The sequence below is a fragment of the Cnephaeus nilssonii genome (genome assembly GCF_951640355.1).
Source record: "Cnephaeus nilssonii genome assembly, chromosome: 15".
Taxonomy (NCBI): Eukaryota; Metazoa; Chordata; class Mammalia; order Chiroptera; family Vespertilionidae; genus Cnephaeus; species Cnephaeus nilssonii.
In genome coordinates this window covers 1,657,045-1,681,242 of record NC_137086.1, presented here as the reverse complement: position 1 = coordinate 1,681,242, position 24,198 = coordinate 1,657,045, and the positions used below count along the sequence as shown (strand labels likewise).

Sequence of the window (24,198 nt, the reverse complement as noted above, 5' to 3'; positions counted from 1 at the left end):
CACTAGCGACTTAGGGCAAAAACTCAGGCAGACTCCCTTTTTCTTATTGCAAACCCACGTCGGCGAGACCCCTGAACGATCTCTGTGAAATCTACCTCCAGGCTGACCTTGAACTTGACCCTCTCTAACCTGGCTGACCCTTCACCTTTCCCACTGAGGTCCCCCAGCCCAGCGCCGTTTCCTACGGCGTCTGCTGTAACAGCTCCCCCACCGGGCTCCAGGCTCTCTCCTGCCCTGGGGGGTCCTCTCCACCCCGGAGGCGGAGATCCTTGTTTAAGATTTTACGTTTATTTTGATGGATTTCAGAGAGAAAGGGAGAGGGACAGAGAGATGGAAACATCAGTGATCACTGATGAGAGAGACTCACTGATTGGCTGCCTCCCACACACTCCCTACCGGGGTCTGAGCCAAAATTCGGGCATGTGCCCTGAACCCTGACCACCTGGTTCATAGGTCGACACTCAACCACTGAGCCACACTGGCCAGGTGCCAGAGATCCTTTTAATGTGTTTTGAACTATATCATCCCTCCCCTGACATGAATCCTCCGGCGAGTCGAGAATGGAGAACCAACTAAGAAACTTCCGACCCTGCGCGTAAGGCCGGGGAAGCGCCTGGAGCCGCCGCCCTCCCTCGCTCAGCTCAGTGCACGGGCCTCGCTCTCCATCGGGAGCTCGCCTCCCTCCCCTGCACCACACTGAGCCCTGGCCGCCTTGCTTCTCCTGCCTGGAGGTAGCATTGTCTGAGGGTAGACGTTCACTTTGATTGCTCCCCTCCCGACCCAAGCGTGAGCTCCGTGGGGAAGAACGTGGTCTTGTTCATCACTCGACCCTCGTCACCTGCTTAGCAGGTCATCCCTGGGGGCGACTGTGGCCCCAGAAGGCACGTGGCGATGTCCGGAGACGTTCCTGCTGTCGCACGTGGAGGGGGTGGTGCCGCTGGCATCGAACGGGTGGAGGCGCGGAGGCTGCTGAGCACCCTGCGGGCACAGGACAGCCCCGGCCCCGGAGCATTCTTGTCAGAACCTCAGGACGGCGGAGACAGAGGGGCCTGCTGGGTCACACAGCTCACGCCAAGGAGACTCCCGGGAGGAGAGAAGGACTCGTGTGGTGTCATCGGTGGAGAGACCACAATCGCGCGTGGTTCTCGTTTTAACAGCAAATGACAGGGACCCACCGCAGTCCCCGAAACGGCTGGTTTGACGGGGCAGTTGAGCCAGAAACGATTTCAGTGGATTTCGTGGCTCGGCGTTACCGCCTGTCCTCGCCAGAGCGATGCGGTGCGGCGGGGTGAGACGGAGCCGCGCTCGGCGAGCTGGCGTTGCTTTGGGTCTTGACGTGATCGGCAGCGACAATGGGCTGTTGTGGGCGCACAAGGCGCCCCTTTGTGCGCGGCCACGGGGGGCGGGGGGGCGGGTTGGTGGTCGGCGGCGGGCTGCCTCGGCACGCAGCAGGGAGGGTCTTAAAACCGCTCTGCAGTGTAGACCAGGCGTCCTCCAACCACGGCCCGCGGGCCACATGCGGGTGTTTTTGCCGTTTTGTTTTTTTACTTCAAAATAAGGTATGTGCAGTGTGCATAGGAATTTGTTCATAGTTTTTTTTAAACTATAGTCCGTCCCTCCCACGGCCTGAGGGACAGTGAACTGGCCCCGTTTAAAAAGTTTGAGGACCCCTGGTAGACGATGGTAGGAGACCTGACAGGGATTCCGGTGAGCGGCGGCCCCGCCGGTGTCAGGTGGGTGGGGACCACTGTTTTCTCTCTGCTTGTTTTTTGTTTGTTTTTTTAAAAATACATTTTTATTGATTTCAGAGAGGGAGGGAGAGGGGGAGAGAGAAAGAGAGAGAAACATCAGTGATGAGAGAGAATCATGGATTAGCTGCCTCCTGCATGCCCCACACTGGGGATGGAGCCCACAACCTGGGTCTGTGCCCTGACCGGGAATCGAACTGTGACCTCCTGGGTCATAGGTCGAGGCTCACCTACTGAGCCACCCGGCCGGGCCACACAGACGTCTTCCATGAGCGGGTGATTGGCTGGTCGGGGACGGTGCTTTCTGCCAGGTCCATTTACTGGGAGGTTTGTTTGCTTGTGAAGAAACGTGTAGAAACCCCGCGCAGTAGCCCATAAAGATCCGTGTGCAAACGCTTTTGTTCAGAACCGCTGCTGAGCGCGAGCACAGCCGGCCACTCCGGCCTCTCCGCGTGGGCGTGCGGGCGCGGCGGTTCCCGCCGAGTCTCCCGAGCGCTCCGTCCGTCTGTCTGTCCGTCTCACGGCGGCCGTCTCTGCCTCGCAGGCGCATGCCCAGCCTCCTGGAGTACCTGAGCTACAACTGCAACTTCATGGGCATCCTGGCCGGCCCCCTCTGCTCCTACAAGGACTACATCACCTTCATCGAAGGCAGGTCCTACCACGTGCCGCGGGGCGAGGACGGCGGAGCAGAGCCACCCTGCGGGGGAGCGGAGCCGTCCCCAAACGTGAGCGCCCGCGTCTCCGGGGCCTGCCCCGCGCGGGCGGAGGGGTCCTGTGCATTTAAAGATACGAATGTTTGCAAGTTTGGTTTTTTTAAAAATACGTTTTTATTGATTTCAGAGAGGAAGGGAGAGGGAGAGAGAGAGAAACATCCAGGATGAGAGAGAATCATGGATCGGCTGCCGCCTGCACGCCCCCTACTGGGGATCGAGCCCGCAACCCGGGCGTGTGCCCTTGACTGGAATTGAACCCGGGACCCTTCAGTCTGCAGGCCGAGGCTCTATCCACTGAGCCAAACTAGCGAAGGCCGAATGTTTTCAAGTTTTGAATTGACCCATCTGTGTCTTTAAAAATATTTTGCAATCCCCGGCCAGGTAGCTCAGTTGGTTAGAGGGGGGTGGGTTAGGCCGTGACGCCCCACGGAGGGGATGGGTTGGATGGGTTAGGGGGTGGGTTGGGCCGTGACCCGTCTCGCCTCGCAGGCGGCCGTCGTGCAGAAGCTGGTGGTCTGCGGCCTCTCCCTGCTGGTCCACCTGACCGTCTCGAACGCGCTCCCCGTGGAGTACAACATCGACGAGCACTTTCGAGCTACGGCCTCGTGGCCGACCAAGGCCCTGTACCTGTACGTCTCTCTCCTGGCGGCCAGACCCAAGTACTACTTCGCGTGGACGTTAGGTGAGCAGCGTGGGGACGGGCTTTCCGGTTAGTGCGCGGGCGTGTGTCCGCACCAGCGCGGCGGGAGAGTGCCCCGGGGCGGAGAGGGAAAGACCAATGGGAAGCACGCGGCTGCTTGCGTAGCAGACACCGCCTTAGGCTCACGTCCACACCAGAGGACACGGCCCAGAAACGGCTCGGAGATCCTCAAACGGGAGCACGGCCCGTGGTGTTGGACAGACATGGAATAAACCCACTTTCCCTGGTGGAGATCGAGCTGATGTGGACGATGCATGCCCTTCGGGGGACACGGCGGGTGGGGGCGCAGGCTCTTCACCCCGCTTTGCTCATTCCCTCCAGCCGACGCCATTAACAACGCCGCCGGCTTCGGGTTCAGAGGCTTCGACAGGCACGGGGAAGCTCGCTGGGACCTGATCTCCAACGTGAGGATTCAGCAGATAGAGGTTGGTGCCCCGCTGAGAAGGTTGTCGCCATATGGCACTCGAAGAGCCATGATTTGCTTTCAGAGTTCTGAGGTGCTGGCCAAGGGGGGTGCCGAAGGGTTTTTTAAAAAATATATTTTTATTGATTTCAGAGAGGACGGGAGAGGGAGAGAGAGAGAGAAACATCAATGATGAGAGACTCATGGATCGGCTGCCTCCTGCACACCCCCTACTGGGGATGGAGCCCACAACCCAGGCATGTGCCCTTGACCGGAATCGAACCCCGGACCCTTCAGTCCACAGGCTGACGCTCTGTCCACTGAGCCACACGGGCCTGGGCGTGTTGGAGGATCGTTAGTATAATACACATTCCTCCACTGAGCCAGGGCCGAGGCTCCCTCCGTCGTGAGAAGCTCCTGGGAGCTCAGCGAGGGGCTGCAGGTGGGAAGATGGGTTGCCAGGCGGGGCCAACATTCTGAAGCGCCGGGGAGGGGTAGGGGCAGGGCCGGGGCGCCAGGGAGCTCAGCAGGTGGCTTAGAGCACGTCCATCCTCGCGGGGAGCCCACGTCCTTTGCTTGTGCCATCGGGACTTTCTTGGGGATAATTCCCGCCCCCCCGCCCCCCGTGACTGCTCACACACAGGAGAAGAGGGTGAGGGCCACTGAGCTGGTGGGTGTGCCCTACGAGACCCCTGCGGGGTCTGAGCTCCAGTCCCCCACGGCCACCCTGAGCCCGAGTCTAAGTCTCCACGTCTCCTCGATGGCCCCGTCACGGGGTTAGAAGGGTCGTGTGCAGGCACGGAACCACGGCACTCCCGTCACGGCCACGTCCCCTTATGTTTAGCGCCGTAGGGCCTTAGCGCTCCCCTTTCAAACGTCATCGTTCTGTCGGGCCAAGAAGAACGTTGCTCTGTTTTTTCAGGGGTCAACCAGCTTCAAGATGTTTCTCGATAACTGGAACATCCAGACGGCTCTTTGGCTCAAAAGGTACGTTCCTTCCCGAGCTGCCCTCACCCGCGTGCGCGGGCGGCCCCTCGCGCCGTCGGGCTTCGCTGAGCCGGGTCGTGGGTTAGGGAACGGCGGGGCGGAGGGCCACGCGGCCTGGTGCGCACGGGAAATGCCGCCTCCTGCAGGGCCGGCCGGTCAGGAGGCGGCTGGCCCTGACCTCCCCTCCGCCGTGAAGGCCCTGCCAAGGCCAGGCCCCGTGTCCTCCTGCTCGCTCGCTGCAGAGCTGGCCAGACGGAACCAGGGACTGTACAGGCGCCGTGCATACGCCCTAGGCCTGTGGTCGGCAAACTCATGAGTCCACAGAGCCAGATACCAACAGGACAACGATGGACATTTCTTTTGAGAGCCAAATTTTTTAAACTTAAACTTCTTCTAATGCCACTTCTTCAACATAGACTCGCCCAGGCCGTGGTATTTTGTGGAAGAGCCACACTCAAGGGGCCAAAGAGCCGCATGTGGCTCGCGAGCCGCGGTTTGCCGACCACTGACCTAGGCTTTCCAGAGCCAGCCCAGTGTGAGCATTTCAGTGTGACGGCTCTTTCTGCGCCGGGCCCAGGGTACAGAGATGCTTCGCCAGAAGGCCCGGCCCTGCAGGGCTCTCTGTCTGTCTGTCTGTCCGTCTGTTTTTTGGTGAAGCTTCACTGTAGGATTTTTTTTTTTCCCATTGACTTTTTTAAAAAGAATATCTTTTTATTATTGATTTCAGAGAGGAAGGGAGAGGGAGAGAGAGAGAGAAACATGAATGATGAGAGAGAATCATGGATCGGGGATCGAGCCCACCACCCAGGCCTGTGCCCTGACCGGGAATCGAACCATGACCTCCTGGTTCCTAGGTCGACGCTCAGCCAATGAGCCACGCCAGCTGGGCTCCATTGATTTTAGAGAGAGTGGAAGGGAAGGGAAGAGAGACGAGAGAGAGCCACATCAATTGGTTGACTCTCCCACTCACCCCACCCGGGCCCAGGGATTGAACTTGCAACCCAGGTACATGCCCTTGGCCGGAATTGAACCCTTGACCCTTCGGTTCGCGGGCTGACGCTCTAACCACTGAGCATCCCCAACTGGGGCAGGGCTCACAGTCTGGTTAGAGACACAGCAGAGCCATCCACACCTGCTGCTCCCAGCAGCGACAGCGAGAAGGAGGGAGAGAGCAGGAACTGAGAAGGAGAGAGGGAGCAGGGCTGGGGGGAGGGGGGGCGGCCCAGAGCGGGAGGCGGGGCTCGCGCTGACCTTGATGACCAGCAGGAGGTCATCCGGTGGAGGGGGAGACAAGGCAGCTCAGGCGGAGGGACGGTCCCGGAAGATGACGTCAGGAAACGGCTCAGAAACGCCCGGGGACAGGGCCCTGCGCTGAACTTCCTCGATGAGCCGCCCTGTGACGCCGCGGCATCCGCTCCTTGGCTTGCGGACGGGCCGCGTGTCTCTCCCCCCCGGAGGTGCCCCGCGTACAGCCACCGCTTCCGCCCGCCGTGCTGTCTCCAGGGGCCGCGCAGGCCGCCAGCCCACCTGCTGCTCCTTCTGTTGGGGCTGAGCTTGCTGCCTTAGGAGCGTCTTGTTCTCTGGGCTGTTACAGAAGCTTCTAGAAGACTAAGCACCGCCCTCTCCCAGGAAGACTAGTTCTCCCGGCTCAATAGGAAGGCCTGGTGTTGTCAGGAGAAGGACAGAGCAGTGCCCGGGGCCCTCACTTCGGTCCTGGTTGCCGTTCCTCGTCACTGTATAGACCCGTGGTCAACAAACGGCGGCTCACGAGCCACTTGTGGCTCTTTGGCCCCTTGAGTGTGGCTCTTCCACAAAACACCACGGCCTGGGCGAGTCTGTTTTGAAGAAGTGGCGTCAGAAGAAGTTTAAGTTTAAAAAATGTGGCTCTCCAAAGAAATGTCAGTCGTTGTGCTGTTGCTATCTGGCTCTGTGGACTGATGAGTTTGCCGACCACTGGACCCCAGAGAGGACCTTCTGAGCTCTCCCCAGGCCAGCAGGGTGGCAGTTGCATTTCTCTCCCTAAACCTGACCCTGAACAGCCGTGAGGCCCCTGAGGTCACAGGTCATGACCTTGTGGCCTAAGGGGATGTGTGGCTGTGTCCGGCCCCCGAACCCGTCAGGGAACAAAAGAACGAGAGCTGTGGGTTGGCCGCGCTAACCTCGCTCTTGGCCGTGCCTCCCGGCCCTAGGGTGTGCTACGAACGGACCACGTGGAGCCCCACCATCCAGACCTTCGTGCTGTCCGCCATCTGGCACGGCGTGTACCCCGGCTACTACCTGACCTTCCTGACCGGGGTGCTGATGACGCTGGCCGCGCGAGCCGTAAGTGCCGGGGTCCCCCCCCCCACGCAGCCCTGGCACCGCCCAGCGGCGGGCAGGCTGGCGGCCGAGGGCTCCCGGGGGCTCCGCCCGGCACACGGGAGGCATCCCCAGGTGGGCACTGTCGCTACAGAACTTTCGAAAGGAGAGCTGGGGACGCTCAGTGAGACCAGGCGGGGGGGGGGAGGGGGCTCATGTCAGCCATGCTCCCGGGAGCTGCGGCCTGGGCGTCGGGCCGGGGCGGAGAGCGGGGTGCGGACAGGCCTGGCTTCGTGGCCGCCGTGCCCAGGCAGACACCGTTCCGGTGCTGGCACCGGGGACAGCCCGTGGGAAGAGCGGGGACGTGAGAGAAAAAAGGAAAGAATGTTTAAGTTTTCACATTTCAAACCCAAAATGTCCTAGAAGCTAAAACATGAAGACAGCGGTTATTGGAAAACTGCTTTGTTTCCCATGGGATTTTTTAATCCTCACCCAAGGATATGTGTTTGTGTTTTTTTTAAATGCATTTCTTTATTGATTTCAGAGAGGAAGGAAGAGGTAGAGAGATAAAAACATCCATGATGAGAGAGAATCATTGATTGGCTGCCTCCTGCACGCCCCCCCACTGGGGATTGAGCCCGAAATCCAGGCATGTGCCCTTGGCCAGAATCGAACCTGGAACCCTTCAGTCCACAGGCCGACGCTCTATCCACTGAGCCAAACTGGCAAGGGCTGTTTTTTTTTTGTTGTTGTTTTTTTAATTGGTTTTAGAGAGAGAGAGGAACATCCGTGTGAAAGAGAAACAGTGGTTGGCTGCCTCCTGCGTCGTGACGGGGAATCGAACCTGAAACGGTCGGGGGTGCGGGACGGCGCTCCAGCTGAGCACGCCGCCGGCCAGGCAGGCGCTGCCCCTTGGGGAAGCCCCTCCAGCTCCCATCCACAGGCCGGGCCTGTCCGAGGTGTCCTCCTCCCCGGAGAGCTCTGTCCGGCACAAATGCCGAGGGAAGGAGAGGCTGTCTCGTTTCAGTTACCATGGTGACGGTGTTAACGCGATGGAAGATGGAAAATAGATTCTACTTCATTTATATGCTGCCGTTTACCAGAGATGATTTAAAGAGCTCTAGGCAATGGGTGTTTTGTGTGTGTGTTTTAAATATATTGTTATTGATTTCAGAGGTAGAAAGAGAGAGAAACATCAATAATGAGGGAATCATTGATCGGCTGCCTCCTGCACGCCCCCTACTGAGGACTGAGCCCACAACCCGGCATGTGCCCTGACCAGGAATCGAACCATGACCTCCTGGTTCACAGGTCGATGCTCAACCCCTGAGCCACGCCGGCCGGGCTGGGCAATGTTATTTTTAACTTAAGAAAATTTTTAAGCTTCAATACAACTCCCAATCTACAGAAACGTTGCACAGAGCCCCTCCTCTCTGCTGCCCTTTGCCCCGACTCGCACATTCGCCGCGTGCTGCCGCTCCCGGTCCCCGTGTTCCTCTGCATGCGTGTTCCCGTGTTTCTCTGCATGCGTGTTCCCGTGTCTCCCGAGCCGCCCCGTTAGACCCCGCCCGCGGTGTGAGCGCGGGTGTTCCGCACCCTGACGGCTGGGGGAGGGAGGCGTGTGCTCTGGCGAGGGCGGTAAACACGAAGCCGGTCCCTCTGTTCCTGCTTCCAGATGAGGAGTAACTTCAGGCACCACTTCGTGGCCTCGCCCCCGCTGAAGCTGCTGTACGACGGCCTCACCTGGGCGGCCACCCAGCTCGCCGTGAGCTACACGGTGGTGCCCTTTGTGCTGCTCTCCGTCCAGCCGTCCTTCTCGTTCTACAGGTGAGCGCGCTCCGCAGGTGCGGCCTGGGGCGGGGGGGGGGGGGGGGGGGGGGGCTGCGCTTGTCACAGGAAGCGCCCCCTCTTAGGAGCGATGGGAAACGGCGCCATCGCCTCACGCCCTGCGGCCGCACGCACCATCGGTTCCTTTGCGGTCTGAAGCCACGCGGGCGCCGGGTACTCGATTGAGCGATTTCACCCCTCAGCCCTCAGACCAGGGTCTGATGGGAGCTCAGTCACCGGGTAGCCGCCGCCTGCAGCCTCTCCGAGGGCGAACCTGGTCTTTGCAAGGAATCATCCCTTCTCTCACGTCCTTTAGTGAAAATGACGTGAATAGTTCTGTCTCACGCACCCGTTTTTGTTTCCCTCTGTCTGCCCTGGTTCCCGGCCCCTGGTCACCTCTGTAACGCAGAAACTACTGTCTTGAATTTCATGGTTTATTTCTCTAACTCCTCCCCCTCTCCCCCCATTAGTGATATCTTTGCCATCAAAACCTTTATTCTTTCATAAATTCTTCATTATCTTGGCATTTAGAACGACAGCACAGCATCCGGGGTCAGAAATGGTTGAATTGAATGCAATGAAAACCGTTCAGGGAGACAGACATTAAGGAACTCCCGCCAAAGTTCCATCGTAACAGCCTGTTCCATATTTTTTAATGTGATGGGGCTGTTTGAAATTTCGCCTCGTTTTCTGGTTCACCATCCCTTGAACGTACAGCTGTAGGCCCCATTGGGCTTTATTTCATTTGGGGAATGAGATTTCTAATATTTTTAATCATGTGGCATTTTTTAAAATAATGTATTTTATTGATTTTTTTACAGAGAGGAAGGGAGAGGGATAGAGAGTTAGAAACATCGATGATAGAGAAACATCGATCAGCTGCCTCCTGCACACCCCCCACTGGGGATGTGCCCGCAACCAGGGTACATGCCCTTGACCGGAATCGAACCCGGGACCCTTCAGTCCGCAGGCCGACGCTCTATCCACTGAGCCACACCGGCTAGGGCCATGTGGCATTTCTTTACTTTGTGACAGTAACATCCACGTGGCTCGTCTATTACTCGCGTCATTAGAACACACGTGGCGTGATGCGGGACAGTAACCAGCGGGGGAGGCCGAGCGGCCGCCGTCTCCGCGGGCCCCGCCTTCTCTGCCTGCTGAGCATTGGGCCTCTGGGGCTGAGGTTCCTTGCGTTTTGGGTCTGTTTAGCCACGGCCTTCCGACCCCCACGAAGGAACGCAACGTGGCGACGAGGCTCACGCTTATCGTCCGCGTGGCTTTCTACGGAGCGTGGTACACACCCCGCACGCCCCGCGGGGTGTCCCTCGAGGCGGGGGCGGGCGGGTAAGAGACCAGTGCAGCCAGGAAACACAGCCTGGGGGGCAGGTGGCGCTCGGACGAAGGCGCCACTATGACGGGTGGCTGACGGCCACGTGGTTCATCATCGCTTCCCCTTCCCTTTCAGCTCCTGGTACTACAGCCTTCACATCGCCGGCGTCTTAGTCTTGCTGCTGTTCCCCGTGAAAAAGACTCAGCGCGGGAAGGAGCCCCACGAACACAGGCGGCTGTCGCGGGCCAAAAAGTTCGATGAGAATTCTTTGGGACAGAATAGTTTCCCCACAGCAAACAACGTGTGCAATCAGGGTGCAGCCAGCGCCGCCAGACACTCGTCAGGAAAGGAGTGACGGGAAACCGCGAGGGCTGTTGTGTGCGCGAACAGCAACCGACCGACCGTAGCACCTTCTCCAGGGGTTTGGGTTCGTTGGAAAAGAGAGTAAAGCCGGGGGCGGGGGTGGGGGGATCGGACCGTTGCTGGTAGGGAGTTTCCGGTGTCCTCGATTGGAAATGGGGTGAGAGTCCCCCTCCCTTGCCGTGTTCCCGGGGGCCACGCCTTAGCTAAGATATTTCCAGGATCTCGGTGGGCACGCCGGGCCTCGGCGGGGTGTCCGCGGGGTCCTCGGGGCGCCCTGTGGCTGAATGTACGCTGTGCGCCCCAGGGCAGCGGCGAGGTGGGGAGATCATGGGTCCGTGCGGACGATGGAGAGAAATTAGCTTTTCCAAATGAACGTCTTGCCTTAAACCCTCTCTTTCCTAAGATGTCATTCCTAAATGGTCTTTCTCAACTGTAACATTGTGAGAACCTCGATTTCCATACTGGATGTGCAATGAGCTGTGAAGGGACTCTGGGGAAATTTGGAACAGGGTTTGAAGATTGTGGATATTTTAAAAATGCAATAAATGTCTCGGTATTTGAAGGGTCTCCTTCGCGCATCGCCAATGACTAGAGCGCACGGTGGCTTTGCAAACAGCGCGGAGGCCGAATTACAGGAAGCTCGTTTTCCCGGAGAGTTTCGTTACCGCGCGTCCGTCAGCGAGCCCTTCAAGGAGGAATTTCTTAAGCATAATTAAAGATCAGCAATGCGATATCTTTTAAGCTTATCTTCTGACAAAAGAGAGAGGCGATGACGGAGGAAGGCAGGCATGGATGAAGACCGTACTGTGTGGCCGGGGGCGGAGCCAGGGCGGCGTCGGCGGGAGGCCCAGGGCGCGGCAGGTGCCAGGCGCTCAGAAGTGCTTGTTCCTTACCCCTCGGAGCCTCTGCGACGGGCAAACGCGTCATCGCTCCTTAGTGCGTTGGGCTCTCCAATGAACCTGACCAAGCTCGCATCCTATGGACTAGGAGAGGATTGTGGGAATGACGGTGTAGATTGCTCCGAGGGGTTGATGGAGAAACCACAGAGTGAGGCTCCGCTCTGGCCACTCCCTCCCTCCGCCATGGCAGTTTAATTCCTATTTGGGGAAGTTTTAGGGAAATGAAAACTTAATGCCCGTGGTCGGCAAACCGCGGCTCACGAGCCACAGGCGGCTCTCTGGCCCCTTGAGGGTGGCTCTTCCACAAAACACCACGGCCTGGGCGAGTCTGTGTTGAAGAAGTGGCGTTAGAAGAAGTTGAAGTTTAAAAAATTTGGCTCTCCAGAGAAATTTCAATCGTTGTCCTGTTGACATTTGGCTCTGTTGACTGATGAGTTTGCCGACCACTGCTTAGTGCCGTTGGGTCTGAGCCACCTTTTCAGAGAATCATATAAATTCTTTCCCAAACCCCTAACTTGTATTAAAATGTGGCTGTGAATGCTCCTTAATGAGTTTTCCATTCTGTAAGTGGACAGGTGTGCTCTCAGCTCCTGCGCCCCGAGTCTCTCCCCGAACCCCAGCCTTGTGATTCGAAAGGGGAGGGAGGGACAAGGTGTCAGCCCGGCTCGGGGCCTCGGCCGTGGACCCCTCACCAGGGCTGGGCGCCCTCACACGGCACCTCTGACCCAATCTCTCGTGGAATTTATTTTCTTTCTGCCTTCAATTACGTCATGAAATGCCAAGTTATCTGTGGCGAGTCTCTCCTGTTTATTTTTGTCATTAGTAACTTTGCAAACGAAGTTAAGAACCGAATAACCCTGTGGCTTCCGAGACGTAGCATTTCCCTTGAAGACGGGAAAACAACGCACGGGGACCTTGGAGGTCTGCATCAGCAGCGACGCCACCGTACCTTCTCAGAACGTCAGAAAGAGCCGAGCGTGGGTGCGCCCTGTGCTCGTTTTCCTGAGGGAACTCGTCCCACCTGAGGAGGTGAGCCCTGCCGTGGCCTCCCAGGGCCGGGCCGGGCGCGGAGTGAGCTCTCTGTTTCCCCCGCTCGCACGGAGCCGGCTGTGCGATGGGAGAGGACAGACGAGGACCAGCGTGGGAAGGACCTGCCCCCAGACCGCTCCGTGGTTTAAGGAAGGCCGCCCGGAGCCTGGTCTCTGGGAAGAAAAGGTAAACCGGCTGGGAGTCTGAAAGGCAAGTGTGGGCACGCCCTACACAGACGCCTTTTGTTCGCCTCCCGCCGTTTCCAGGCAACCCCGTGTGCTCCCGCGGCGGAGCCTCTTCTCTCCCCAGCCTGCGGGCCTGGCACGCCTGCCCCGTGAGTGTGGTCAGCGCCACCCCCGAGGAAGCCAGGGGATGGGTGGGTGTCCCATTCCTTTGGAGAGAAGCAGATCCATTTCCACCCCACCCCCCCCCCCCCCCAGGTCCACTCGTGGTTGTTCTTTGCCATGAAATGGCGTATCGGGTAGCTTTTCTCCCATGTTGGAGCCGTGTATTTATTCTATTCTTTTCCCATCCAATGGACTGGAGTTAATTTTGGAGAAATTGTAATCACAGCTATGTAATCCGGAAGAAGCACGGAAGAAATCACTCTGACTCCCCAGGTGACCTTCCTCTCCCAGGAGGAACTCCCGCCCTGCGCTCTGTACGGCGCAGTGTCCGCGGGGAGTGTGCGGGGACCCGCCCCCTCCTTCCGGAGGAGCCAGAGCCGGCGTGTCCACCGCAGCGAGTCCGCCGTGGCGTGGGAGCTTCCGCGGCGCGGGGCGGCTCCCTTAGGAATCACAGGCTCGGACTCGGCGCGCGTGCACACGATTTCTCCACCTTCCCGGTGACGTGAGACCACGCCGGCGGGGACCCCTCAGTGCAGTGTTTCCGCATTTGGTTGGTTATGACGCTTCTCAGGGGAAAACGAGCCAACGTGGTTCTCCTCTCTCTCATTTTCTGGGCCCAGTTAGGTACCGTCACCGGATGTGTCTCCGCTTTACGAGCGGCTTCTTCTCGGTGGTCAACGTGAGCATTCTCACTGGGACGTGGGGTAGTCGGGGAAACCCATTTCACTTCTAAACTGTCCCGCAGCGTAGAGGTTTATGTGGTGTCCAACCTGCGCAGCCACCCCCTGGCCGCCGCCACACCTGGGGGCGGGGGAGCGTTGTTGTTACTGATCCCCGCCACGTGTGGCTTTCACAGAAGGGTTCCCCCAGATGTGAGTTTTGACAAGAATTTGCAGTGAGAAGGATGGTTCCGGAAGCGAAGGTGGCTCCCACCGACGGCCTCGGGAGACGTGGGCCTTCCGAGGCTCTGTGTGAATGAGCCCGGGGCTCGGAGGAGTCGCCTGCTCGAGACCAGCGCGGCCCAAGCCCGGAGGCCGGCCCCCAGGTTGCGGCCAGCGTGCGTGTAAGAACGGCGGCCCGAGCAGACCCGTGGGCCACGCACAGGGCGGCTCCCTGCCAGCATCGCCTCGCGGTCTGCGCTCCGGTGACGGGGCCTCGAAGCCCGGCTCCCCGGCGGTCAGGGCAGCGGAGGAAAGCCGCTCGGCGTTCAAGCAGGACGCACGCCGTTCTCACCGAGCCGGCCCCGGCACGGAGCCCTTCCGAGGGGATGGTCTCGCCGCCAGCGCACATTCCCCTGCCGCTGCCTCTGCTGTCGGTTTGTTCCTGTTTGTGCTGTTGAAGATCGATGCTAACGCCATGGTATGCACATCACCCACTTCACTGGGCTCACCACTCCGCAGCTTCTCAAATGTCATTTCATTCAAAGGTATTGAAAACATTTAGTTTGGGTTCTACCTTATTTTAAACGACGGAGACGTTAGGGTTTTTTGCCATTAAAATAATGACAAAGTCCATGCTTTTAATTCGAGGGCTGGCTTGCACTTAGGACATACATTCTTCCTATTTACGTTGTTGAATATTCGTGAACAGCTCTGGATATGTGTACCTTGTTGCGTGTTTCTTTATTACAAACTGTTCAACACTGTTATTACAAACTGTTTGCTCGTAGGTCTGAAGAGCTACACGTTTTAACGGCGAGAAAACCGTCGCTTGTGGCAATACCGGTTTCCGAGTGGTGCCTGCTGGCGCTGTCAGCCAGGGCTTTGTCCAGGGCGCTGGGTGTAAACCAGTATGTTGCGGGGTTTCACCAGCCACGGCCCGCCCGTCTGAAGGGGAGGACGTCAGCGTTAGCATCGGGGCAGCGCCCTCAACGTCACGGCGCCATGGGGTCTTCGCCGCCCTCTGTCCCCGACGCGACTGCGCCTGACCCCGCGGCTGGCCAGCGGCACCCTGAGCCGAGGTGCTGGGGGCTCTGCGCTCTGCAGCCTCGCCTCGAAATAGGGGTTGCGTCCCCGCAGGGTCCTGATGCCGAGGGGAAGGGTTTGCATTTAATAGAAGGGATCCCACTCAGGTGGATTTGAAAGCTGGGGATGTAGGGGTGCCCCAGTGTTGGTCTCCGTCTACCTGTGGTCGCTCCCCTTAGGGGAGGGGTGTCCAGGGCGATGTCCTGTTGGCGTTGGTGGGAACGCCCCTCCCTCCGGAGGAGGCTGCCCGGGAGCGAGGCTCCGGGAGGAGGTGTGGCGGTTCCATTGTGAGGGCGGCTGCTCGGCAGTGCTGCTGCCTGCTTTAATTAAGATGCTACGGACTCTAACAGGCGTGTGACGTCACGCAGCCCCCCCGGGAAGAGCTGAGGCGCGGCCAGGCATGGGGCAGACTTCCTGACACAGAGCCGGGGGCGCGTGCTCATGCTGACGGGTCTGTCTGCCAGCTTTAGCACCGTCTTCTTTTCATACACCTCCTATGAAGCCAAGGAGCAGAGCAAGCACGCCCCGAGCCTGTGCTATAAATACCGGGGAGAGGCCCCAGACAAAACCACCGTCTGCAGCTCCCCGGTGACGCGCGGCCACCCCCCCGCGGGTTTGATCAGACGCCGCCGCTGCGGGAAGAACGGGGATATGATGAAAGGCCGAGAGCTGCCGAGTGGCGGTGGCAGGGTGACTCACGGCGCCCCGAGGCGCCCCGGGAGGTGCCGGAACGGAAAAAGCCCCGGCTGCCCTCCCCGGAGGCCCCGTGACCTGTCCTGCCGTGCTCCATCTGGGCCCACTTCTTTGAGAAGCTGATGTGCTGATGGTCCTTGTCGTCCCTCCCCGTTAAAGGACACACACGTGTACAGAGTTCCACAGGCCTTTGCAGGACGCCTCTGTCCCCGTGTTCCGTGTTTCTGGTTCTGTGTCTACGGACTTGTCAGCGACGTGCGTTCGCTCCTGACTTGGTCACGGGGAGAAAGGGACCCGGCATCCGACACGGACGTGACCCCCACGAGGCCGCTCCGCGCCAGAGGGACCGACACAGGCCATGGGAAGGAGCGTGAATGCGGTGCCGGTGGGACAGGAGAGGCCCCGGGACGCAGCGTGAGATGTGGGACTTCCTGCCTTCCCAAGCCGACTTGACCTTCGCCAGGAGTGCTTGACCTTGACCCTTGCTCCCCGGGCAGGAGGCTCCAGCGCCCGCCGCCGGGCTTGGCGGGCCGGTGGTGCCTTCCCTGCGTGACACTAGGGCGTGGTGTTCTGTGCGTTCTGTTGTTCCGACTCCAGAATATTTTTTTAAAGAAGTGTCACTTTTCAACCGCTCCGTCCGTCGCTCTCGTGGTGTGGGAAACGGAGGCGGCCGCGGGGTCGGATCCCCCGTCCCGTGGCGATTCTGTGACCACTCCTGTCCGGTCTGTGTCTTCAGAGCCGCCCCGGGGGCCTCTTGCTGGGTCTCAGCCATGTTGGCCACTTACACGTGAATGTTCTTTTTTAATGTGTGTGTCTTTGAGACGGATTAAACAGTAGTTTAAACATGTCTGTGCGTGTCTGTGCATGTGTGTGTGTGTGTGTGTGTGTGTGTGTGTGTGTGTGTGTGGTTTCAGGGGCGTTCGGTTCGGTGCGTGGAGCTGAGCACCAGGCCTGGTGTGAGAGGCGGGGGTCCTTCGACTGCAGCTTCCTCACCGTGAGGATCGTATCCGAAGGAGCCACTGACCCTCCAACTGCTTACAAACTGTTTAAAGAGCCCTGGCCGGCTTGGCTCAGTGGATAGAGCGTCAGCCTGCCGACTCAAGGGTCCCAGGTTCGATTCCGGCCAAGGGCACATGCCCAGGTTGCAGGCTCGGTCCCCAGTGGGCTCAATCCCCAGTGGGGATCGTGCAGGAGGCAGCCAATCAATGATTCTCTCTCATCATTGATGTTTCTATCTTCTCCTTCTCCCTTCCTCTCTGAAATCAATAAAGAAATATATTTAAAAAAAAAAAAAAACTATTTAAAGACACTTACCACACTGCCAGCACGTTGGAAGACAGCGCAAACCTCCTTAAATCAGTTGATAGGCCCTCGTAGTCCCCCTTGAAAAGGATGTTCAGCTGGAGAGGATGCTGCCTGGGACCACAGAGAAGAGAAGGGGCTGGCTGTCCGGTCCGATGGCCCTCCCCCGGCGCTGGGCCCGCCCCCCGCGCTGACCAGCGTGGGGTTCGCCTTTGAGAACAGAGTGCCGGGCGTCCCACGGGCGTTCTGTGCCGTCAGACAAACCGAGGGGGCTTCGGCGTGAGCGGCAGGCGCGGTCGGGAACAGCTGTGCATTATGGTGACTGTTGCACAGGGTGCTCCGTGTAACACGTGCCCAGGCAGGTGCGGTCCGGGGCGGGTGTCGCACATACAGGTAAGTCCGGCCTGCGTGATTTCTCCCTGGGAGGCTCAGCCTAGGAGGCAGATTTAATGGCCCGTTGGGAGAGTCGGGGCTGTGCCACGGTGGGGCCGCGGCCAGAGGAGTGCGGCCGGCGCCCAGAGCCGCGCCCGCACCGCCCTCACGGGTGCCGACTGGAACGAGGCTGCGAGGGGAACCGGGCTCCGCGGGACGGAGGGTCCTGGAGGCCAGCGGGTGGCCCGCCTCCTGTGCCACACGGTGAACACTGTAACGTATTTCCTCGTGTTTTTCTTTCCGTTACTCATTCCACAGGGGCTTAGTGAGTGCCTACCCTGTGCTGGGGAACGAAAGGCTAAGTCCCCCCCTCCCCCCCCAGCCCCGCCTTCAAGGAGCTCTTAAGAGAGAGTGCCGGGCCATGCCGTGGGCGCTGCATTGGAAGCAGGCACGGGGACTTCGCGTGGAGCAGCGGCCGGGACCCGGCAAGGCGTGGACTCCGCGCAGGAGTTGGCTTGGGCCTGGGAGGAAGTGTGTGGGCTGAGAACGACATCGAGGGGTGCTAATTAGAGGAGGAGAGGAAAGCATGCCAAGGACGGTCTAGCTCTCTACACAGAACAAAAATAACAGCTTATGCAAGCTTAGGTCCATGCGCCAACTATCTATTTAAAACCAACCTATCTCCCCCTGATCAGGAAGAAATTTAGTTTAGCCAATTAAAAAAAAATGGGAGAGGGAGAGAGAGAGAGAAACATCAACGATGAGAGAGAATCATGGATCGGCTGCCTCCTGCACGCCCCCTACTGGGGAGTGAGCCCGCAACAGGGGCCTGTGCCTGACCGGGAATCGAACCTTGACCTCCTGGTTCCTCAGTCAACGCTCAACCCCTCAGTCACACCGGCCGGGCTGAGTTTAGCCAATGTTTAAAAAATAAGGCGGAACTGTTCCCAGCATGTTGTTCGTACAGAGCGATGTAATGTGACGGCCACGCACGCCCACCGCTCAGACCGAAGGTGCGTTTGCTCTGCCGTGTCAGGTGCACAATTTGCCCTTTTTTTTTTCCCCTAAAAAGAACGTTGCACTCAAGGCCCCCCCCCCCGCCCCCCCCGCCCCCCGGAAGCAATGGCTGCCAGTCTTACCTGCTTTGGGTCAGCTTTCCTTGGGTGGCTTTTGCTCCGTGGAACTCACTCTGCGGTTTGGAAGTAAATTAGTGTCCTCTTTCCTACGGCTTCTCTAGGCGGTGGCAGCAAGCGGGGCTCTGCGGCTTCAAACTTGCCGCTGGAGCCGGGGGCAGCTCAGGTTTCTAATGTCAGAGGAACATCGCATTTCTCTTCACTCACGGAATCTTTTCTGTTCTGGGATGCTGTGTCTTCTCCGTTTCCGGTTGGCTTTGTTGTGCGTTTGCGTCTTCTGTTGTGGCCCGTCCGTCCAAGGGGCCGTTAGCTTTGCCGGCGCCAGGGCAGCGCCGTCCCACTGTGCCCGGAGGCGGCGGCGGGGGCCGGGGGCGGCGGGGGGGGGGGGGAGATGGGGGGGTGCTGGTTCCCATCCCCTTTGCAGGGTGAGCCTGAGCACAGCCTTAAAGAGGCCCCAGGCCAGAGCGTAGGCGCCGGCTGTGTAAAGCCATCGCAGGGAAGTCAGCTGCCCGACACCCAGTGCCACGGCCCTCCCGTGGCCCGGGCACCCTTCCCTCAGCAAGCTGGCCTCCTGTTTGTCACTGCACACTTTAATGCCTGAGTCATTCGCCGAGAAGAGTGTTAGATGTGCATGGCCTCAGGGCTCAGACTCTCCCATCAAAAAAAAGAAAGAAAATCAATAAAGAAACTTAAGCAAACAACAAAAACAAAACAAAGAAACAAACAAAACGCCAACTCATTGGCACTGAAATATAAATGTAACCAGTATCCAACCCGGTTCTCTGATATTTGAACATGATTTCCCAGTCATTAAACAATGTCCTACAGAGAAAGAAAAGAAAGAAAGAAAGAAAGAAAGAAAGAAAGAAAGAAAGAAAGAAAGAAAGAAAGAAAGAGAAAGAAAGAAGAAAGAAAGAGCCCGGCCAGTGTTTCTCAATGGTTGAGCTTTGACCTATGAACTGAGAGGTCAGGGTTCAATTCCCTGTCAGGGCACAGGCCCAGGTTGTGGGCTTGATCCCCAGTGGTGGGCGTGCAGGAGACAGCCGATCCAGGATTCTCTCTCATCACTGATGTTTCTCTCCCTTCCTCTCTGACATCCATTAAAAAAATAAAGATGAACAAGTAAGGGAAACCCACCAGCACCCCCCTCAGCATGGACAGTGGGGCCTGTGAAACAGCAGCCAGCACAGTCCCTCTGCTGCCCTGCCCATCCCCCACCCCTGGGGCCTCCTGCAGGAGCTGCCTGCGGGGGGCTGGCCGGGCTCCCTCCCCGGACCTGGGCAGCCTCTGGCTGTGCCCCCCCTCTCCTGCGGAGGGTCTTTCCTCGGCATCTGGGAAACTGTCCTCGCCCGCCTCTGCCTTCCTGCTGGGCCCGCGTTTTCCCGAATGTCATCTTCTTCCAGGGGTGCAGGAAGGCCATCGGCAGATCGTTAGTTAGAATGTTCTTAACGTTCACCAAGAATGACAGCAAAGCCCTGGCCGGTTTGGCTCAGTGGATAGAGCATCAGCCTGTGGACTGAAGGGTCCCAGGTTCGATTCCCATAAGGGCACATGCCTGGGTTGCGGGCTCGATCCCCAGTAGGGGTCGTGCAGGAGGCAGCCAATCCATGATTCTCTCTCATCATGGATGTTTCTACCTCTTTCTCCTTCTCCCTTCCTCTCCAAAATCAATAAAGAAATATATTTTAAAAAAAAGAATGACAGCACAGCAGACCCCGGACTGAGGAGGGTGCAGCCAGCAGAGGGAAGCCGGACTGAGGAGGGTGCAGCCCGCAGAGGGAAGCCGGACTGAGGAGGGTGCAGCCCGCAGAGGGAAGCCGGACTGAGGAGGGTGCAGCCCGCAGAGGGAAGCCGGACTGAGGAGGGTGCAGCCCGCAGAGGGAAGCCGCCCGTGACCAGCGCCTGACTTTCGAGTCACTTGCTCGGGAGACGCTGACTCAGAAGGGAGAACTAGGGGGTTTTGCACCCGCGACCCCGTGCTCCCGACATGTGATTCCCGGAGGACTGGCCCGCGAGCACGCGTGTTCTGAGCACACAGCGGCGTGGCTCCTTGGCAACACCGAAGGCGTCTCCCTCCCGGCGGCCTGGCGTGACTGCCGCTGAGCGTGTGGCCAACTAACCCCTGACGTCCTTTTCCTATAAACTGGTGTGAAGTCCGTATAACGCTCTCTCCCAGCCCTCTCTGCTGCTCTCTCCCCCCCGGGCCCCACTTGAACCCAGGGCTTCCCCTTTTCCTCCCCTGGTGCCTCTCCGTCTGTTCTCTGTGCTGCCGTGTACGCCTCTCCTTCCGCTGCCATCCCGGGACAAGGAGGCGTCCCTCTACGTGTGTTCATGTAGAAGCAACACGCCGATCACACGGGGCAGGGACATACATCATCAACTAAAGCATCCTGGGGTCCCCCTTCAATAAGGACTTTGGTTAATAAAATTTTTAAAATATATTTTTATTGATTTCAGAGAGGAGGGGAGAGGGAGAGAGAGAGAAACATCCATGAGGAGAGAGAATCATCGACCTGCTGGCTGCCTATTGCACATCCTGCACCGGGGATCGAGCCCACAACCTGGGCACGTGCCCTGACCGGGAATCGAACCATGACTTCCTGGTTCACAGGTCGACGCTCAGCCCCTGGGCCACACCGACCAGGCTGGTTAATACAATTTTTGTTTCAAGTCCCTGTTTAAGAAGCCAGGGGACTCTGAGTGGTGAGATTAAGAGAAACATCTCTTCTTCAAACATTTCTGAATTCCCCAGGTACTTTGCATGTATACTTTATAATGAACACGTTTGCCTTTTACAATCAGAGGAAAAACATTTTTAAGGCAAAATAGTGTTCAAATCATCCTAAGGTTTCTACGGGAAATTTACAGGCAATGACATGGAACCCAGATAAAAAGACTGGCCTGCTGACATCACACCCCCCCACCCCCCCCACCCCCGCCGGCCCCGTGCTGGCGCTGTTGGAAGAGGTGACTGGGCGATTAAAATGGCCGTCTTGATGGTGGTGTGGTGAGGACTGGGAGGATAACTCATAGTTTTCCTTCCACACACCACCACGCGGCAAGCAGAAGAGCCACACTCGCGAGGTGACATCGGTGGTTCTGCTGAAGCGAGACACCCTTAGGCTGCGTTTGCCAGGAAAACGTAGGCGAGCTGCCCAAACCACAGACAGACGGACGCAGGTGGAGGGAGACGTATCTGAGACCGAACCAGGAGAAGGCATTTACATCATCGCAGGATAGGAGCCCGAGCGTCCGAAAGTACGGAAGGAACAGACAGCTTTTGGCGTGAGTTAGGAACTCTTTATTATCAAAACAGATACAACTTACTAAACGTAACCTTTTAAAAAATACATATTTTTATTGATTTCAGGGAGGAAAGGAGAGGGGGAGAGAGAGAAACATCAATGATGAGAGAGAATCATTGACTGGCAGGTGTTGTGCCAGGTGAGGGAACAGCACTGGGGAAAAGAAGGGAGAGGAGCACAGCCCTGCAGATGGGGCAAGTCAGAGGTCCCCTCTGCAGAGATGGGGTGGGAGCTGCGGAGCGGGGAGTGAGGGAGCGGGGAGCCGGTGGGCCCTCAGGAGCAGGGGTGGGGCTCCCACCTGCGCTCCAGGAAGGCAGAGACCTCACTTCTGGATTCCAAGGAAGGGGCTGGAGCTGGCCTGCCTTTGCGATATTTTTCGAAGTTACCTTTGCGGGTGAGGGCTCTGCATCAGCTGTGAGGGTGATGCTGAGTTATAAGCTAACCACAGCGCCCGGCCAGGGTGGCTCAGTGGTTGAGTGCCCACCTGTGAACCAGGAGGTCCTTGTTGGACTCCCCAGGGCGGGGCCTCTCTCATCATTGATGTTTCTATCTCTGTCCCTCTCCCTTCCTCTCTGAAATCAATTAAAAATATTTTTTAAAATAGTAAATTAACCATAGCGAGAAGACAGGCATTGACAGTGCAGAGCATATGGCCCCGGCACTTGTCAAAAACACAGCTGTTCCGAGGCTAGTGGAAGGGAGGGAGGGCGGCGGGGCCAGGACACACCCAGGCCCCGCGACTGCCTCACGCATGCGCGCTGCCTCCTCGACCTCGGACTCGGCCCGCCCCCGGGGGCGTGGCCACCCGCAGCCCCGCCCTCCCGCGGTCACGTGACCTGTCAGTTCGCGGAGGCGGAGGAAAATGGCCGCCGGGCGTGTGGAGGGCGCCGCGCTCTCTCCGTCTCCCGTCTGCTGACCGCGCCGCGGCGGGGCTGCCTTCCCCCGGAGCTGCTCGGCCGGGCGGCGAGACGGTCAGTGAGGCGGGCGGGCGGGCGGGCGGCGGGGAGGGCGCGGCCGGGAGCCCGGGGTCGGGGCCCGCGGGAACGCGCGGCTGCAGCGCCGGCAGGTCTGGGACTCGGGGCCGACGGGCGCCTCGGGGCGGGGCGGGGGGAGCCGGTGACTTCCCGGGTGCGGAGCGGGGCCTGGCGGGCCTCTGCGCGCCCCCAGGTTCGTGGGGCTGCAGCGGGGGGCCGGTGTGGGTGCGGGGCGGAGGGGCGGGGAGAGGAGGCCGGAGGGGAGCCGGGCCGGGCCGGGCTGTGAGGAGCCGCCTGCCAGCGCCTCCGGGCCGTCGGTTCCGACGCGGGCGCGGCTTGTTTCTGGGGACGGGGTCTGCGTTCCTGCCGGCGGCCGCTGTCACCCCGGCACCCGAACCGCCGAACCGCCGCCGAGCCTCCCGGGCGCCCTGCAGCCCTCCCCGCGGCCGCCAGGGGCGCTGGCTCCGGCTGCTGCCCGCCCGGCCCCGCGATCCCCGCGATCCCCGCGATCCCCGCGCCGCCGGCCGCCGGGTGTGGCCCCGGCCTCGCCCCTCGGCCCCGGCGGGTCCGGGCCCCTTTGTCCGAGCTCCCGCTCCACGTTGGGGTCGGACGCCTGGGTCTGTGTCTAAAGCGCCGCCGCCGGGCGCCCGGGGCTGAGCAGCGCTGCGGCCCGGTGTGGTCTTTGTTCTCCCCGGTCATCCGCGCCGGGCATTTGGTCTAAAACAAAGACAGGAGTCCCTTCTCTTACCGAACGGACGTCCCGGTGGGAGAGACCAGGGGCCGGCAGGGAACATGTAGATGACCCGGTTAGGAAAGTGCTGGAAGGGAATAAAAAGGGCCTTGTGAAGGGGACCCGGTGACAGTAATCCGGGGAGAGGGTGGAAGTGGGAATTCCGGTGTTCCGGGCAGTAGCTGACGGTGGCCCCGTTTGCACATGTGTTAGGCACAGTTTCAGTCCCCTTTCGTCATGTAACTGTGCGTTATTTAAAGACGGTGAACGCTGGACGCGGCGGCCAAGACTCTAGCCCCAGGTGACAAAACGTCAAGTGGTGAAGTCAGAGTGAGCCGGAGGCGGTGGGGCCTGGGCCTGGGCCTGTGCTTGTGCTGCCGAGGAGAAGGCCTTTGGAAGAGAGGACGTTGACGGGTAAGGTCGGCCAGGGCCCCTGTTTCTGTCTGTTCCGACGTGGTTTCCAAGTGGCTTGTGTCCCACATGGTGTCGGAGCGACCTCCTCTGATGCTGGTGTTCCGGGAGGTCATGTTCACCAGGGCAGGCCCGTCCCCGCCGCGGGCCGCTTTTCCTCGTCCTCAGCCCCTGTTGGTAGGCATCGTGCCGGGGTCAGGTGGCTCCTACCTCGGGAAGCTGTCGTTGAGGGGAGGTGTGGACGTGGGTGGGGAGGTGGAGGGTTGGGTGGTGTGAGCTTAGGTGTACGCGGCGTGGAGGCGTCCCTGCGGAGTGCAGAGTGAGCGGGCCACGCAGGCTCCGGAGAAGGTGGGGTGGAGCGGCCTCGGGGGGCCTGCTGTCCAGGCTGTACTGGGGGTGGGCTTTCAAGGAGGCGGCAGTAAGCAAAGGCCTGGACAGGAAAGTGCGGGGCAGCGCGGAGCGCGGGAGATGGGTGTGGCTGGGGCTGGATGTGTGGCTGAGGGGGGAAGCGGGTTTGGGTGGAGGGGAGAGGGATGGGGTCGGGAGAGGGGGAGATGAGGTGGAGGGAGGGTGAGACGGGCCAGATTGGGAAGGAGCTGCGTGCCCTCCCGCCGTCATCGAGACCCGAGTTCAGGAGCCCTCACCGCTCTGCGCAGAGCGAAGCCTGCCC

The 24,198-nt window shown here is 59.4% G+C and overlaps 2 protein-coding genes across 4 annotated transcripts in view; both read left to right on the top strand.

Annotated features, from left to right (window-relative positions):
• The window catches only part of MBOAT2 (membrane bound glycerophospholipid O-acyltransferase 2), a 55,607-nt gene extending 43,791 nt beyond the window's left edge, over nucleotides 1-11,816 (top strand). For both annotated transcript variants that reach the window (XM_079791511.1, XM_079791512.1), the window contains 7 exons: nucleotides 2,293-2,473; nucleotides 2,951-3,143; nucleotides 3,483-3,586; nucleotides 4,487-4,551; nucleotides 6,741-6,873; nucleotides 8,525-8,676; nucleotides 10,142-11,816. In XM_079791511.1, coding sequence (XP_079647637.1) covers nucleotides 2,293-2,473; nucleotides 2,951-3,143; nucleotides 3,483-3,586; nucleotides 4,487-4,551; nucleotides 6,741-6,873; nucleotides 8,525-8,676; nucleotides 10,142-10,361 — 1,048 coding nt within the window. In that variant the 3' untranslated portion in view covers nucleotides 10,362-11,816. The remainder of the gene's footprint in view (nucleotides 1-2,292; nucleotides 2,474-2,950; nucleotides 3,144-3,482; nucleotides 3,587-4,486; nucleotides 4,552-6,740; nucleotides 6,874-8,524; nucleotides 8,677-10,141) is intronic.
• Nucleotides 11,817-22,248: 10,432 nt separating this feature from the next.
• The window catches only part of KIDINS220 (kinase D interacting substrate 220), a 56,993-nt gene continuing 55,043 nt past the window's right edge, over nucleotides 22,249-24,198 (top strand). For both annotated transcript variants that reach the window (XM_079792071.1, XM_079792070.1), the window contains exon 1: nucleotides 22,249-22,384. The gene's annotated coding sequence lies outside the window, so the exon portion shown is untranslated. The remainder of the gene's footprint in view (nucleotides 22,385-24,198) is intronic.